This window comes from Callospermophilus lateralis, chromosome 14 (genome assembly GCF_048772815.1).
Source record: "Callospermophilus lateralis isolate mCalLat2 chromosome 14, mCalLat2.hap1, whole genome shotgun sequence".
Classification (NCBI taxonomy): Eukaryota; Metazoa; Chordata; class Mammalia; order Rodentia; family Sciuridae; genus Callospermophilus; species Callospermophilus lateralis.
Genome location: NC_135318.1, coordinates 30,755,444 through 30,773,364, shown reverse-complemented (window position 1 = coordinate 30,773,364; position 17,921 = coordinate 30,755,444). Strand labels below are relative to the sequence as shown.

At 41.5% G+C, this 17,921-nt stretch overlaps 1 protein-coding gene across 1 annotated transcript in view; it reads right to left on the bottom strand.

Moving 5' to 3' along the window:
• Positions 1–9,978, bottom strand: part of Tmem178a (transmembrane protein 178A) — a 60,008-nt gene extending 50,030 nt beyond the window's left edge. The window contains exon 1 of the mRNA XM_076833862.1: positions 9,579–9,978. Within this exon, the coding sequence (XP_076689977.1) occupies positions 9,579–9,978 (400 nt within the window). The remainder of the gene's footprint in view (positions 1–9,578) is intronic.
• Positions 9,979–17,921: the final 7,943 nt, after the last annotated feature.

The following is a 17,921-nucleotide window of genomic DNA, read 5'->3' as shown; positions in this document are numbered from 1 at the left end:
TACTGTCTTATAAATTAGAACCAATTTGAGATTATGCCGATCTCCCTTGCTCACAGGCATTCTGATTAGCTTTCAGAGAGGAAGGGAGGGAGGGAGAGGAACTGCATATAATTGACCAGAGTTTGCTACTCAAGTGTAAATCACCTATTACAGACACCACGGTATAAAAATCTGGTGAGCATCTCTGCTTGAAGTTCCTTTCGAGTCTTTGATTCTACCTGTGCTTACCTATTTGCCTACTACTAGTCTGAGTTTCCTTCCAAAAGAAAAGGTAACCTTTGAGAAAAGCAGGAAGTCAATATAACTTGATCTTGATGCTTGTTTTTCAGCTTCATCTGGCTGGATTTTACCTGTAACTGCGAATGGTAAATGGTTACCTTGTGCTTTTGTTTTGTTTAGAACATCTGAAGAAAAAAAAAAAAAAAAAACACAACCACATTTTTCAAAACCATTCATGTTAGCAGTCACTATTGCTTTTCCTGCCACTCTTTCATTCAGCCTACCTCTTTATTTTTCTAATACTTGTGAGCTTCCTGCAACCAATACGTCCATTTTCTGAACACCAATTACAGTTTTCCTACAATATGTTAAATACTAAGGATAAGTCACCTGCAATAAATGATTCTTAATTATTAGTGGCAGAAAACAAACACTGAGCTCCAACTGGCATAGGTTCGAATATTCATTCCAATTGGCCATTATAATTATTGTCCCTCACCACCAGCAGTAGCAGTTTATCTTCTGCCACGTTAAATTGTTGCTCTGATGTTCTGTTTTATAATTTTCCAATCACAAGTGATCAATTGTGTTGTTTTTTCCAGGATAACTTCATTTGATGATATTTAACGTGATGCACATACTTAAAATTTCATGACAATGGTAAACATTACGGCAGGCAGTTTTCAAAATTGTGACAGTTTAGCTGGGCACAGTAGTGCACACCTAGAATCCAAGACACTAGGAAGACTGAAGCAGGAGGATCACAAGTTCAAAGCCAGCCTCAGCAACTCTGCAAAGCTCTAATCAGCTTAGCAAGACTCTGTCTCAAAATAAATTAAAAAAAAAAAAAAAAAAAGAATGGGGTTGTTGCCCAGTGGTTAAGAACCCTTGGGTTCAATCTCTGGTACAAAAAAAAGAAAAAGAAAAAGAAAAAGAAATTGTGAGGTCTTAAAAAGAAAAAGCATTCAAACTCAGACTAACCCATTGACTCAGACCCCATTCTTCTTTGCTCTGGGTGCCATAAGGAAAAGCTCAATCCTTTGAAACCAAGAGGATTTAGCACTATTTTTGTTTGTTTGTTTGCTTCCTTGCTTGTTTTTGTTGCTATTGTTGTTATTGTTTTACTAAACAGGCTTTTACAAAAGAAAGAAAGAAAGAGAAAGAGGGAGGGAGGGAGAGAAAGAGAAAATTCTAACAGTAACATTTGTTGACTGATTGTGAGTGAAGCAAATGTTCACATCTCCCACACCAAATAAAAATTGCTTAAAATGTTGACAAAAGAGATCCCAGCCAAATGGGCCTCCCACCCTGATTCCCTCTACCCTTCTTGTTCTGCTGTTTTTACAGACCCTAAGTATGTAAGTCAGTGCTTATTTGCATGGGGGATGAAAGCATCAGTGTTGATTTGCAGTTGAGTGACCTGTTGTAAGGAGATAATTGCGCCTTCTAGAATTATCCATATACACACAATTTGCCACTTCCAGAATTTCTGGAGTCTGTTCCCTGTCTACCTGTATAGTAGTATAGTATAGTATCAAATAACTTGGAGAAACTGAAAGGAACCACATAATATCCTTTTGGTTCTTAGCAGGGAAATGACTTGATTGATTTTCACCTATAAACAACATATTAAAAAGTCTGAGCACTGGGAAACATCCAGCAAGTTATAGAAAATAATTCAGTGTGTCCTCAGTAATTCAAGAAAAGGGAAAGAAATATGGTTCCTATCCTTCCCCCTTTTTCACTTGCTAATGCATTCCCTGATGGGTGTCCCCATGACATTATTGTTTGGTCTGCAATCAGCTTATCTGGCTGAGTTACAGGAAAGATGGAGTACAGCGTGTAGTTTCCCGGTACTCTGCAGCAAACAAAGGCTGTCAGCCTCACCACTGCGGACGCAGACTCTCTCAGGCTCCAAGAAGTTCAGTTGCATCCTTTTAGTTAAAACTTGCAATAAAACAGATTAATCACTGCAATCACTTTTAACCACGGGGAAACGCTATGAGAGAACAAAAGAATAAACTGTCATAAATTTTACCAGGTTTGAAAGATAAAGTCCATTTTAAAATGCTTTTTATTTTTTGATAAAAATCTTTACAACCAGCTACACACAGCCTTAGACAATATCAATGGTGTGATGTTTTAAAACAAATAACAATAATAGGGAAAAAAAAAAATTAAAACCTAAAGCAGAAAATGTTAAAACCTACATGGTTAAAGTGATCTTATCTGAATTACCAAAATACTGAGCTAATGTTGTGCTCCACAAGAGACATATTTGCTGTCTGTATTATCTGCCAATTCTTGTTTCTCCTTCCACCTCACCAGTTGCTTTGGGAGGGGATAAGAACTGAAGAAGATGATCAAACCAAATCTATTTTTATTCTTTGAATCAGCAAAATATTCAAGAAAATGGACCCCAGATATCCAGACAATCGAGATTCAAAGAAAGACAGTGGAATTTCCCTGAAAAATAAAGTGGACACAAGAAAGGTGGACTCTGGGCATGAGGAGACAGCCAATCCAAGGTCATGGTTTGTTTGGTGGGGGCGTAGATTAACAATCTGTGATTGTAATCTAGTAGTCTGTGATTACATAATTTGATGACCTGGAGTACAATGCACTGCAGGTGTATAGAGATGAAGGACAGATCATTCTGAATAACAGTTGGAAAAACCCTGTGACCTGCCTTAACCATTTCAATGTTCCCACTGCTCAGGATCTCATTCTCAGCAGTGACACAAGGAATCTCAGTGACTCCAGATGCTCCTCCAACAAAAGCTTATCTTGTACAGCAATCAAGAACACTTGCAATTATGATCAGTCTGCCTGATGGGGTTTGAGGGCTCTCTCTGAGCTTTGAAGAAGAAAAATCAGTAGCTAAGGAAAAAAAAAAAAAGTCTCAGTGACTTGGATATAACTAGATGTGAACTTTCTATGACACAGCAAAAACTTTTCTATATTTCCCCTCATGGCCATTGCTAAATGTTATCCACAAGATATGGTGAATGAAAATGTTATTGATTCTGGAAATTTTGATCACAAACCACTTCAAGCACCATCCACTTTTCTGTTTATAAATTATTTTTTAAAGATATTTCCTGTGCAGATGGCAAGAATGGCAGCAAGTATTTTCTTTTGATGGCAGAGTGGCAAGAATTTAATTTCTCTTTGAGATCACCTTTATGAGGGTTTGCAATAGAATGTGTTGACTATCACACTTGGGTGTGCACAGATCCAATACACTATGGGATAAAATGAAACTGCAAATGTAGCCATTAATTGAGTAGTATGAATTGTTTAGTTAAAAAAAAAAAAAGGTTCATTTAATGTCTACTTTCATGATGTATATGTTAGCACAGTTCATACACATAATTTAAAAATTAGTAAATATAAATTGTGTTTATATGAGCATCAAATAAGTGCATTTTCAAAAAAAATTCAGACACTACTTGCCTCAAAAATAAAGAGAGAAAAGAAAAGGAAGTCTTAAATTGCAATGTTAGCATCCTCAAACCTGAGGAATCCCTTTTCCAGCAGCATCTTCTAGGCCAAGAGGAGGTCTGAGAGCAATCCGTGAACTTCCAAGTCAGAAGGAGGAAGAATGCTGGCCTCTCAGCTTCCCTAGATACATCTGCTCTTGGGAGATAATTATTCTAACACAAATGATACTTTGGCCTACAAATGAGCTGAAGAAAATCATCAATCTATTTCTGTGTCAGGTAGAACTTGGTGGGTCCTGTACAGACTATTAATTTCATGGAGAATAAGCAACAGGGGAAGCAGATAAATCATTAGCACAGTGAAGAGCAGACCCAATGAATTCCTACCAAATCTTTTACTTTCCTTTTCTTACACAGAACAAAATGACAAAGTATTTATGTCCTACTGTCTTTGATATCTCTGTTTATCTCATTAGAAGAAAAATGCTTCTGAAATCACAAGGACATATTTTATTTCAAGTCTCAAGAACTCAATCCCAAATGATTTATACAAGTTAACATGATGCGTTATAGAATGATAATCTTCACATATCTGAAATCCGATCATTTTTAATTTCATAAAAACAAAACACTACAACATTAATATTCCTTTTGTTTACTGCAGGCAGTATATAATGTAAGAATTTGATTTACATGCACAAAGTACATGCATTTGAAAGGTACTGTTGTTTTTAATTTAAAATTTCAAGTTGAAGCTAGTAGAACAGTTGGAACTTCCAATATAATTTCAGTAACTCGGGTTCCTGTTCAAAATTGATTTCTCCAAAGTTCTACATGGTGTATTCACAAGTCTTATCAATGTTTATTTGTTAAAGTCAGTGCTTTCAGTAACTGAAAGAAGCATCATGTAACATTCCCACTGAGTCTCCTTCCATCTGTCTTCCTATCTTACTAAGCATCCACTAGTTGAAACACATGTATTGTACTCAGAACAGGATGGCCCAGAGTACCCCAAAGGGCACAGCACTCCGTCACTTCCCACTAGATTTTCTGTCATTTACTTCACCAGTACTATCATCCTTCCCAACGTGCTCTCTGCCTCCATTAGGTAATTTTCCACACCTACTTGAAGTAGTTACTATGTAATCCACTACAAAATACAAATGCCACTACTTGAAATAAACTCTAAGGCAGGCATTTGATCCTTCTTATTCACTCTACATGAATCTCCTATACCTAGGTCAGTACTCCAGTATCTATTTGTTGGGTGAATAAACAGATAATGAGTCAATCAATCAATCAAGAATCTATCTTTAGGTCATCTCCTCTCATTGCCTGGGACCCAAACATACATCATGCAAACCCACTTGCCTTATAAGCTTTTTATGACTTTAATACATAAAGGTTTCTTTCAAACCTCCCCCACACTCCCAATGGCACGGGGATGCCAAAACCGCTAAGCTTTAAGTCCATCTGTTCAAGTCCCTACCACAAGGCTCCCCCAGCTATTCCAGACTTCCTACGCCTGGGTGAAAGATGACTTCATTTCATATTCTCAGAACCAGTCCTTTGACCAGCGAATCTTCCTTAGTGTCGAAAGTTAGCCAGTGCTGCAAGAAGGGCCTATATGGAAGAATAATTTAGATTTAAACACATCAGAACTCCATATGTGTAGCCAAAACCTTCCTGGCATTACCTTGTACATAATAGGTTTCTATGGGTATTTTATTGAGTTGGATAGTAAACTACTGAATTATAATGCAAACCAATTATCTCTAAAGCATTTGATAAAATCTCATGTCATCCTGGTGTGCAAGATAGTGGCGTGTGGATTGGTGAATACAGTGCTATAAAGAGAACTCACTACCCAAAAAACAACTGTGCCTCAAACTATACTTATGAGTTAACTGTTCTTCATCAGCTTGATGGAGCAGCATAAGGATCTAGTCTTGGTTTTTAAGGAATGTATCAATAATTTTACCTCCATTCTTGTTGAAGATTCTGGTTAGAGGTCCAATCTTTTTTTAATATTTATTTTTTAGGGCTGGGGATGTGGCTCAAGCCGTAGCGCGCTCGCCTGGCATGCGTGCGGCCCGGGTTTGATCCTCAGCACCACATACAAACAAAGATGTTGTGTCCACCGAAAACTAAAAAATAAATATTAAAAATTTAAAAATATATATATATTTATTTTTTAGTTATAGGTGGACCCAATATCTTTATTTTATTTTTATGTGGTGCTGGGGATTGAACCCAGTGCCTCACGCATGGTAGGCAAACCCTCTACCTCTGAGCCATAGCCCCAATCCTAGAGGTCCAATCTTAAACACTTCCAAGGTATGGGACAGATAGAAATGAACTAGAATCATAATGACATGGTGAAAAATCAGAATTCAATGATGCTTCCAAATGTTAGCTCCATTAAGATCAATGCTATCCTGGTTCATGTGGCTTTTCTTAAGTAGATTAATACCATAGGATCTATACATATCATTTCTAAACTAATCTCTCATTGCTCACAGTGTATGTTTCCATCTCTTACACATCTCTCAGAAATCCTTATCTTGTCTCCAGTAATAACAAATGCAAATAATCCTGATGGTGATAATGTTTTCCATATTTTCCTCTCTGCAACCTTCACCCACCTCCTGGCTTTGTCCTATGGGTCCACAGAGAAAAAAGTTAACTTCTTTTCCTCAAAAGCTCACTAAACCTGCCAGGCAGACCTTATACCCGTATCCTATTCCTCTCCATTCTTTTGAGTTAACTTTTCAAAACAATTTAAAATGTCTATAGGATGTTAGGATTCATAAACAAAGTAATTCAGAGACAAAAGTAAGAAAAGAACTTGGACTCTGGTTTTCCAAAGTTTTAAATTAGATGTAGTGTCGGTTTCTAGGGTTTTTTTGAAACTTTATTTTAGTTTCTTTATTTTTATTTTTGTTACTGGGGATTGAATTCAAGGACACTTGACCACTGAGCCACATCCCCAGTCCTGTTTTGTATTTTATTTAGAGACAGGGTCTCACTGAGTTTCTTGGCACTTCACAGTTGCTACGGCTGGCTTTGAACTCGCCATTCTCCTGTCTCAGCCTCCCAAGCTGCTGGGTTTACAGGTGTGTACCACAACGCCCAGCGTCTATTTATTTGTCTTTAATGTGGTCCTGAGGATCAAACCAGTGCTTCACCACTAGGCAAGCGCTCCACCACTGAGCCACAACCCCAGCCCCCAGTTTCTATTTTTATATGGCTCATTTAGAGAATTCATACCACTGCTGCTAATGTCAGACACCTAAACACAGGCAATAATATTTACCCAAAACAGATTCCAAAAATCATCTGAGATAGGGAAATATTGATGACATTCTCAAATTATGTAAAGAATCAGGATTCTGAAGCTGTTGATGTCATCCATTCATTTTCCATATGATGAAACTGAGATTCAGAAGAGTTATATAACCAACACAAGGTAGGGTAGTAGCAAAGTACTGTTGGAAGTACCCAAGACATTCCTGACCTTCTCCCAAACAACAAATTATGATTCTATAACAGACCAGTGTCACCCTTTCTTCCAAGCTCCTCATTTCTTAATAGTGCCAGTTCATTAACTTCCCAGAAAGTTAAATTTACTTTGTTATGATTACAACAGTGATAAATGTGAGAACTAGATCATATTCTAAAGAATAGTCAGCCTTCCTAATGGTAAGGACAACAAAACTGAAGGCCATCCTTGCTCCTGGCTTGGACACTTGTGGGAGAACAAACTACAATTGAGCAACAGAGCCAGGGAGGAATCCCATGTCTTCTGATCACAACCTCAAACTCTTCAGTGGTCTCTACAAAGGATTAGCTTAACCCTGTCAATGTAAATATGAGATTGTTTTTATCTAGAAGATGCATTCAGACTAGAAAACTCTAATTCTTTAACGAGTATGTGGGTTCTGTCTAACGGAAGTGCTGGCCTGGACAACCCTCCGTCAGGATTGTAGAAGGGAGGTAGGACAATGGGATAAAGGTTGGATTTATTGACCTCTAAAGTCCTTCCACTTCTAAGATCATTTGATTCTGAACTGTACAAGAGCTATATGCCTCAGCTAGTGAGGGCATTTGCAGAAATGTTCTGCAGTGTCTTGTGGGAGTCCCTCTCCTGCTGTGGGTTGAACTCTGCCCTGCTGTTTCAGGCATTACACTATACCCAAATTACATGCAATCAAATACTCTAGGCATAGAAAGAGTGTAAGGAAATGCAGTTCTGTCATTTCCAAAGACAGACTACACTGCTTAGCTTTCAAAATTGCTTTGCCTAAATGAGCATTCCATAACTGAGCCTCCAAATTCAGCTTTTACAGTTTGTTCATGTACTATGCTACTATCAGAATTAATTATGCAGCATCTTCATGAGGAGGAACCAGAGATGGATGCAAGTTAGGAGAGAAAAGAAAAAGGTGCACTTTCCAAAGGAAGATTACTGTATCCAATTCTCCCCAAATTGCTGGAGTCCTTCCATATACAGACAGTTTGGATGGCAGTCCCCAGCTGGGTTAGCCATGGGAAGGAGGAAGTTGACATGTTTGAGAAATGAAGAATACGCCAACTAACAAGACTCAGAAAGCCAACACATTATTAGCCTCCTTTCTATGTAATCCATTTCAAGCTGTAATTTAATGTACATCTGTTCATATGCCTTCCTAAGTGGCTACTAAATATTAAAAATGTACTGATATTGAGCTTTTTCTTTTTTGAAATGAGTCCAAAGGAAGAAGATATATATATATATATATATATATTTATTTATTTTTCTCTCAGAAAGGAAAAAAAATTGTTAGGGGTTGAGTTCTGAAAGTTAAAGGATAGTCACATTGATGTTTCTGCATGAGTGGAATTGAGAGAGAGAGAAAGAGAGAGAGAGAGAGAGAGAGAGAGAGAGAGAGAGAGAGAGAATTCAAACTATCTGATTACATGCGTGGAAGCCAGGTGTTGTATAGATTTCAGAAGAGCAAACTCAGTGCCAGATAACAAAACAATAAAAATAACCTTCTTTAGAAGATGTCACAACATAAGAGAGTGATATGTAAAGACTTCATGCCACGTCTGGATCATTCACTTTACAGGGCTTGGCTATTTTCTCTCCTCAGCTTCTGCCTGGTTCCTGAAGAGGGACGGAATGGGGCAGGGGATTGGTGCGGGTGGGTCATTATCACTGAATACCGCAGGTGTCCTATCTGCCTTTAAACGCCTACCCCAGTGAACTACTGGTATGCGAAGTCCAATCCACACAAACCCTGCACTTCGGGTGTTTGGAGGAAGGTTCTGGGGCTTCCTTATCTCCCCAGGAGCCCACCAGGATGGAGTGCCCACATCAGTTCAGTTTGATACCAACATCCGCGCAATCCAAGAGATTGCAAACCTCCTCTGAGGTTTGCATCGCTTTTCTTCCAAAAGGTATTGATAAAAGGAAAGCACAACTTGAAGAAAGGAACCCAATGGGGGGGGGGGGGGGAATCGAGTCTTTTTGACTGTTGCCCTCACAGGGAGGCGCGTCAAGAAAATCCACACATGCATCCCCAGTCAGGCAGGTGTGGGCACAGAGAAGGACGAGAGAGGGAAAGAAGAGGGCCAGAGGCAGCAAAAGCAGGAAAGAGGGGTAGAGCACAGACTTGAAGCTTGGGGAAATACGAAGGGCAGGATGAGGAAGACAGAGGAATCGTGGAAAGAAAGAAGAGGAAGAGAAGCGGAGGAGAAAGAAAGGGAACGGGATGGAGAAAGGAGGCGGCGGGGACGGATGAAAGAATGCGCCGGGCAGCGAAGCGCGGGGCCGCGGCGGGGAGGTGGCCGCGGGGACCGGCGCGCCCCTGGGAAGCCACGGGCTGCGCTCCACGCGCGGCAGCCGGGACGCGGGGCGCGCCCGCCGCTCACCTTTCAGGATGAGGGTGTCGATGTCCCGGTCGATGCCCAGGAAGTAGCACTTCCTCCAGAGGCCCGAGTAGGTGGCGAAGAGTGGGCGGCCGCACTCGGCGTCTAGCCCGCCGAGCCCCAGCAGCGAGCGCCAGGACTCGGGGTCGGCGCGCCCCGGGCCGCCCGGGAGCAGCCGGCGCCCCAAGGGGGGTGAGTCCCGCAGCGGCAGGTGCGACAGCGGCATCAGCCGGTTCTTCTGGTCCGGGGGGTCGGCGCCCGCGCGGCTGCGCTCGCAGCTCTCCTTGTGGCGCCGGGGGTCGGTCTCATACCAGTGGTCGGTGAAGATGGCCGTGACGAGCAGCCCCAGGGAGCAGAGGCTGAGGCCGAGGCTGAGCGCCGTGACGAGCGCCCGCGGCTCCATGGCTTCCCGCCCCGCCGCAGCCGCCGGTGGGCTCGCGCGCCGCCGCCAGACACAATGCACTTGGCCTCGGCTCTCCTCCGCGCGCCCTCCCTCCCTCTTCCCCCCACCTGCCCCCCACCTCCCTCCCACGGCCTCCCCGCCCCGCTCGCTCCGCTCCCCGCGCCCAGCTCTCCTTCCCGCGCCCTCCGCCCCCTCCCCGGCCCCAGGCTCCGCGCCCTCCCCGCGCCACTCGCACTTTCCTGCCCGCCTCCTTTTCTCCAGCCCCCTCTCCTCACTCTGGGCGCCCCACTGCCGCTCACTCCCCTTGCCCCTCGCCCTATCTCCAGGTCCAGCAGTCCGCCCTTGTCTCTGGAGAGCTCATGCCTTTTCAATCGCTCCCCGCCGTCCTTACTTTTCTCACTCTCATCTTCCTCTCTCCCCTTAACCCTGTCTCTACTTTCCCCTTACTTTTCTCCAACTGGTCCTGTCGCTCTTTTCCCCACTCCTGTTGTCCCTCTGCTTTCTGGATCCGTGTTTCTTTATATCCCTGCCCTGGACTTGAAACCTCTCTCCACCTACCCCTGAGCACACCACCTCTCTCCAGTCCTCTCCCCCTCCAATGACCTTAAAAGACATTCACCAACATCAGACTCAGTCTTGTCAGTTGTCCAAGTTGATTTTGATCACTGTCTTCTGTTTTGTACCCCGGGCTGTGCGGCAGTATTTAAATCTCTGGAATCTTGTTCTCTAACCGTGGACCCTTCTCCTAGGGCTGGAATTGTGCAGCCTCTTAGACCCCCTGCCAGCTCCTTCTGTCAGGGCTCTTTCCCTCTCAGTTTTTCGTTATGTAAGCTCAGACCCTCCTCTGAAAGAAGACACCCAGTGTCCCTGGAATGATAGAAGGATAGCCAGAGATCTTCCTCCCACTTCATTTCAGCCTGCTCTGAGATGGACTTCTTTTTCGTTGACCACCTCCACCTCCCCCCGAGGAGTGAGGGGCCTCCTGGAATTTCTAGAAAAGCATAGGATCAATAAGCCCTGGCAATGGCACCTGCTCTGTGAAGTGATTATTGCCTTTGAATAAAGAAAGCCCCCAGTAATAAATCAAAGTAATGATTTTTCTCCTGTGCAAGTTTCTCTCATGGGCTGAGAGGGTCAACAACAAAGTCGTGCTACACACTCAAGTCAACATCTGAGCTCTTGTGTTCTTCCAGGGCACTCCATAGTCACAGATGTTAATTCCAAGAATGGCAAGCAGATTTTCATTTTCTGAAAGGAAGAAAAACATTAGGATCCAGGGTATCTAAGAGTTAATGGTGTAAGTATATAATCTGTACAACAGAGGTGCAGTACCCTTGTGCCACTTAATGCCCTTGGGGCCGTGTCAGAGACAGGAAACCATGCTGCAGGAGCCCAGGGATGGCAATTCTGCTCTGATGCTATGAAATATTAATGATCAAGAGATTATGAGGCATTCATTAGATGCTAAATGTCATTACTCCATGATTTAATGGGACTTATTAATTAGTGCCCCACATCAATTGGTATTAATGTGATTTATATATTTCCTCTGGAATGACATCTTTAAAGGTGGTATTGAGAATCATGCTGGGATTTATTTTCATTGCTGTTTGTGCTCAGCATCTTCAGACAGTATTTTTCCAAGGAAAAGCATGTGCCTCTTCTGAGCTGTTCAGTTCTGATAGATCCCTTAAGCAAATCTTTCAGTCATATCAGGACCCCTGTGCCCGTTTCTGCTGACCTGACAATGTGAATTATTGCTTGGATTTTCTCACAGCTTCAGCAAGAACTATGGTGAGCTCTAGTCTAATTAAGGAAGACAAAGAATTATAATTTTAGTGTTTCTCTCACCTATAAGCTTTCCCTTAACAGGAAACACTAAGCTCATCAAAGCAGTCTTATCTGGATTTGCACAAAAATGATGAGACTTAGGAGCTTTCTTTTATTTATATTCCATAATATGTGTAAAATCCTAGATCTTTATGGATACCAGAGAAATTATGTGTAAACCTTGAACTATGAGACCACAATTGACATCTAAAATTAGCTCAAGTTTTCATGTGTCCTTGTATTTTTTTTAAAAAAAATGCTTCTTGAAATAAAGTTATTACAAACCTGGAGAGTCAAACCTTTAGCATGTCCTCATCCCTTTCTCAATCCTTACCTGGTGTTCTACAAGAAATATTCAGCCACATCTCAAGAGTCACTGGATCATCTTCACACAATAACTCTGTTCCCCAACTGGAGCTAGACAGAGGGAAACCTCTCTCTCAGGCACTGCCATTTAACTCAAAAGGACATACTGTTCTGCTTCATTTTCCTAGCCAGAACTCCTTGATCGTACCCTTCCTGGAAAATAGCATTATATTTGAAGTTCATTTACGTCTCTGTTTAAGACCAGTCTCAGCATATAATCCAAAGGTTACTATATGATGGATTGCCCTAGACAGTTTTTCATAAAAAATGTCACACATTACAAATATGGGCCAGCAGTATGTAATGAGAGCACTGCCTCTGCTGGTGCAGCATTAACGGTGTCGGCCGGGATGTGACATATGATGTGTACACAGGCTCCGCTACAGCAACTGCACATTGCTTCATCCACATTTTAAAAATTTCTCTTTTGGATATTTCCAACAAAGAACTATCGCCCGCTAACCTCCGCTCTGTGAGGAGAGTGAGACATACAAAGATGAATAAATGGCTCCCATCTTCAAGTTGCTCCTAATCGGTGGCAAGAAAGAGACACATAGAATAAGAGGCAAGTGCTGTAGCAGAAATGAACAAAATGTTGAGGGAACATGGACAATGGAAAGACTAATTAATTGCCTGGAGGATTCAGGCAGGCTGCAGAGAGTCTCTTGAGTTAGTTCTCAAAGGATGAGTTAAACTTTGCCAAGAGGCTAATACCAGAGATATTAACATTGCAGTCAGAATACACCCCTTTGATTTTATGTCTACCTCATACGCATTTGAAGGCTTCAATATTTGGGGACATTGGAAAATAAGTATTTTTTCTACATGTTTAAGTCATACAGTTGAAAGATTCTAGTGACTACTGCAGGCTAGATATTTACAGATGAGTGAAGCAGTAGTCTAAGCCAGAATACAGTCAGTTATTTAGCCTGCCATAGAGTCAAGAAGATGAGAGATCAAATATCCAGCCGGTACACTGTGCCATGTCTTAGGTTTGGCTGTGCAATGACTCCGACATTTTCCAACTTTGCTTGTTCTTCACTTGTCGTAAATTTCTTTTTGCCATCTCCAGATCAAATACCTAAGAACATCCCTCTGAAAACAAACTTGTCCTAAAATAACAGGAAAAGAGCCAGGGAATTTCCATCTGGGTGTCTCACTCTATTGAACTCAATGTGTCCAAAACTGAACTCTCACAATGTCCCCCTGGTCTAGCTGCCCCCTCTCCACTTCTCTTTCTATGCTGTTGATGAGTCACTGAAGTCTGTCAAACTCAGTATTTGGGAATTATATAGTTTTTAGAGATTTTTCCTTTGACATGTCTTATATATCCACTCTTTACATTTCTATGATTCACAATCACCATGCCCCTCACGTCTGGATTAATGCTCCAGCTTCCTCCATGACCCCCATGATTCCGGGACCAACCCCCCCTGTAGTCATCATGGACACTGTTTCCAGAAGCATCTTCCTCAGATGTTACTTTTATCATGTCATCTTTCAGCCTCCAACTCTCTAGGATAGAGACAATGATTCACTATATTACTCTTGAGCCCTTCTTTGTTACTGTCAGTGTTCACATAGCATTTAAAAATTACAAATAATGTGCTGGTCATGTTTAAATACTTAGAAAATAAAATACTTTTGCCATCTTCAAACACATTTACCATAATGCCTAAGTGCTTTATGATATCTGTCATATTTCTCATATTTCTCTATAGTCAAATATTCTTTAAATAAATATTTCCTTATAAAAAGGCACACACACACACACACACACACACATTCACACACACTCACACACCTAAATGTGATCTCCAGGTGTCACAGAGGTGATTTATTGACATAACTATGCTAAGCTAACCATGAATATTCTAAGAGACTTTTACCCTTTGTCCTAATGTTCAAAGAAATATTCTTTCAAATTTCAAAATTTGGATCCCACTATGGAATCTATGTAGTTTAGCCAAAACCATCCACTGGTTTTCATAAAGAGTGAGGGTTTTTCCCCCTTATAATATCATACATATTTTTTTAGCATTTAAAGTAAGAATATAGTCAATTATATTGTTTATCTACAATATGACATTTCTGCAAATACTTGAGTTATCTTATATTAAAGTCAGCACTCTAAATTGTTTTAGTGTTTTTCTAAAGCAATTTTATTTTAATTCAACAACATATATTGAGCACCTTCAATGTAAGATATCATGCTAGGCCCCGGCTGGGCTGTATTATACAAAGATGAATGAAACATGGTCTATGTTTTAGGGAGCTTAGGTTAGTACAAGGGGAAAACAGAAATGCAAAAGGCCATGCAGGGGGACAGTCAGGGATACGTGCTATCCCAGAGGAACAAACAAATGTAACCAGGAGATCTAGTACAGTGAGATTGGTTTCCATTGGAAAGAACATGGGTAAGCCAAGTGGAATAGAAGCTATCTCAGGCAGGCCCTTGAGGAAAAGGAGTGTTTTCTGTATGTGTTAGCTCAGTCCAAGACAAAGCCAAAAGTGAATTTTCGAGGTAGCTCCTACACCATGGTGCTCTTCTCTACCCCACGCATGTGGTAGTCATCCTGGCAGTGCCATTTTGTCACTTACTAGATGCCTGGAACCATAAAATACCACAAAACCCCTGAAATAGATGGTGCCTGATAAGTTTCTCATTTCCTTGACACACCGCAGAATGTCACCATTCTTTTTCACATTCCTGGATTAAGCTGTTTCCTTTTTGGATCCTTTAAGCACATATGGTAGGGGAAAAAAAGTGTTCAAAGAAACCCATAACCATGTTAAGTCCCACTCAAAGTGTGATGTGTGAGCAGATGGTAGCTCATTAATTGCCATACCTAACTGTATTCACCACCTCATCTATGTGTGCAGATAACTGGGGTATAGAAAATAGGTAAGAAAACATAGGTGCCCTGAGCCAAGACAGGGGAGCCTACCAATATACTTTGGGCTCCTTCAAACCATGTTTGACAACCAAAGAAAAACTGGGTAGAACTGAAATACCCAGTGTCTGTGGTTCTCAACCACCTGTGATACAGTTCCAGGTGAATAGAAAAGCCAGCCTTTCCAAGTGTCTCCCCTTTTTCTTACCAGGATCTGGGGAATGCACACATGGGCACTGGAGCCACTCAGAAAATTCCAGGCCCACTGCTTTCTACCTGAGCTAGTTACCCAGAAACCTAAGTTTTGAACATCAGAGATCAACATCAACCTCCTAGGATGCATGATTCACTATTATCACCCGCTAGATACATCCTTCCCACACCATCACCATCCTACTCCATCTACATAAACAGGTAAACATGCTTCAGAAAATCCGTAAGTCCATTATATCAAGACCGTCTCATTTAAATGCCATAAATATAAATGGCCAAATCATTTATTAATGACACAATTTATCCACATTATTATTTATACTATTCAAATAAGGGAGACAATCTACTATTCTCATTTATTCATTATTGAACACCCATGGCCAGGGAGGGAGTATTCCAGTCCTAGAGAATAGCCAATACAAAGAATACAAAGGTCCTGAGGCAAGAGAAAGTTTTGTATCACTAAGGAAACTGAAAAGAGTCCACTGTGGGCTAGAGTAGTGAATGAGGGGGGGATGGTACGAGATGAAGTAGCCGAGTTGATGCCATATCATGCATGGCTTTGAAGATCATATTATAGAGTTTGGACTTTAATCAAAAGAAAATCTTGAGGACTGGGGATATAGCTCATTTGGTAGAGTGCTTGCCTTATCTGCACAAGGCCCTGGGTTCAATCCCTGTACCAAAAAAAAAAAAAAAAAAAAAAAAAAAATCTTTGAAAAGTTTTAAGCAGGGAAAAGTCATGAATTGATTAATGTTTTTAAATGTTACTCAGACTGCTATGTGGAAAATGGATCAGGGCTGGGGATAGCAATTGAGAGTCAGGGAAACCAGTTAGGAGGCTATTACAATCATGCAGACAAGGGTGATTTGGGCCAGGAGGCAGCAATAGAAACAGAGAAGTTAGCAGATGGAGGTCAAGGTCACCAAGTCACCGTGAGTGCAAATGAGGGAAGGGAGAAATCGTGAACCATGCTGTTTCTGGCTTGAGTGCTGAGAGGGGAAAACTAGAGGAGAAATGTGCTTGAGAGGAGAAGCAGAAAAAAATGTTTTAGACATGTTGAGTTTGAGATGTCACTTAGAAATCCCAGTGGGACAGGCAGTTGGATATGTGAACCTGAGAGGAAGGGAAGCAGTCTGGACTAGAGATTTAGATTTCAGAGATGTCAGCCTGCAGGTGATATACACATATTGATATTAAATTCATGGGACTAGACAAGATTGCTAGGGGAACGTGTAGCTGGAAAAAGTAAGAGGTTGAGATCCAGGCTCTGAGGCACTGAAAATTATAGAGCTGCATTAGAGGAGAAGGTACCACAGAGGGAAGGAAAATAGGTAAGAAAACATAGGTGCCCTGAGCCAAGACAGGGGAGCCTACCAATATACTTTGATGACACAAGAGGACAATATAGAGATTGGATGAGGAGTCAAAGAAACTTGGGTTCAAATTTCAGTGTGATCAGGGCTCTGGGAGTGATTTACATTATCCAAACCTCTGTTTCCTTATCTGTGAAGTGGGGATTGGAATAATAAAGACCTTCTTAGGAAATGCTAGGAGAATCCAAGCATAATGAATATAAAGTACTTAACAACATAAGGAGTGTGAAGGCTGGCAGGTAGCAAGTGCTCCATATACAAATGACAGCTGTTGTCCTTGTTGACATTTATCATCTCCTACAATAATATTTGGAGACAGTTCACATTTGCAGGCTGTAATCCTAGATGTGATACAGAACATTACTCTCCCAAGGACTGTGCCCTAATGAAAAGTATGAAGGCCTACCATAAAGCCCCTAAAAACATAAATCATCTGTAGTATTGGTGAAATGATGAGCATTCAAAAGTATGAAGAACTATTATGCTCTTTCAATAGGCTATTTTGTTATGAGCCCATAAAAGGGGTTTAATGCTGTTTTGCGAATAGCAGAAATAAGCTGCGAGAGCATGATAAGGTATCTCCATTTCTCAAGGTCTTTAAAATGGACTCAGTGGAAAGGCCTCTGTGGAAAATGACTGCCCACAGCTACTGCATCTTATGGTACAAATCATGTTAGGTGACAAGAGAGAATGCCTGACTCTTCCCTTCCCCAAGAAATAGGGAAATCCTGAGAGGATAGGGAGACATTAAGCCAGCTGTGGGCAGCATCTGGATGAGAGAGAAAAACAAGACAGACTCCATCTAAGAAAGGCAGAGAGAAAAGGGCAAGAACCCAGGAAAACCCAAGACACAAAAACGCAACTCCCCAAAGACAGAAGGCAGCTCCCCACCCGTGAGGAGGAATCCCAACTTTACCCATAGGAGCTGAGTCCACATTCCAGATTCTTCCTGTCAAGACCAAGGGACAAAGATTGAGTGAGAGGTCCCTGAAATGGGTAAATTCAACACAACTACTTCAGCATTTGGACAGCGCTGCTTTTGTCTTCAATTCGCGATTCAGATTAACCCCTGGAAGAATTATTTCAGTTCAGGTAATCCTTAGTCAGGATGTAAATGAGGGACCAGATACTCAGAATACCTAACACTGCGCTGTGTTCTTTATAGCTCCTAGCACGCCAGGATTTCATCCGGCGCTGTGTAATCATCTGATGTGCACAGTGCTTGGAGAACCATCCTGTCCTTCTAGAAGTAGTAACCAGTTT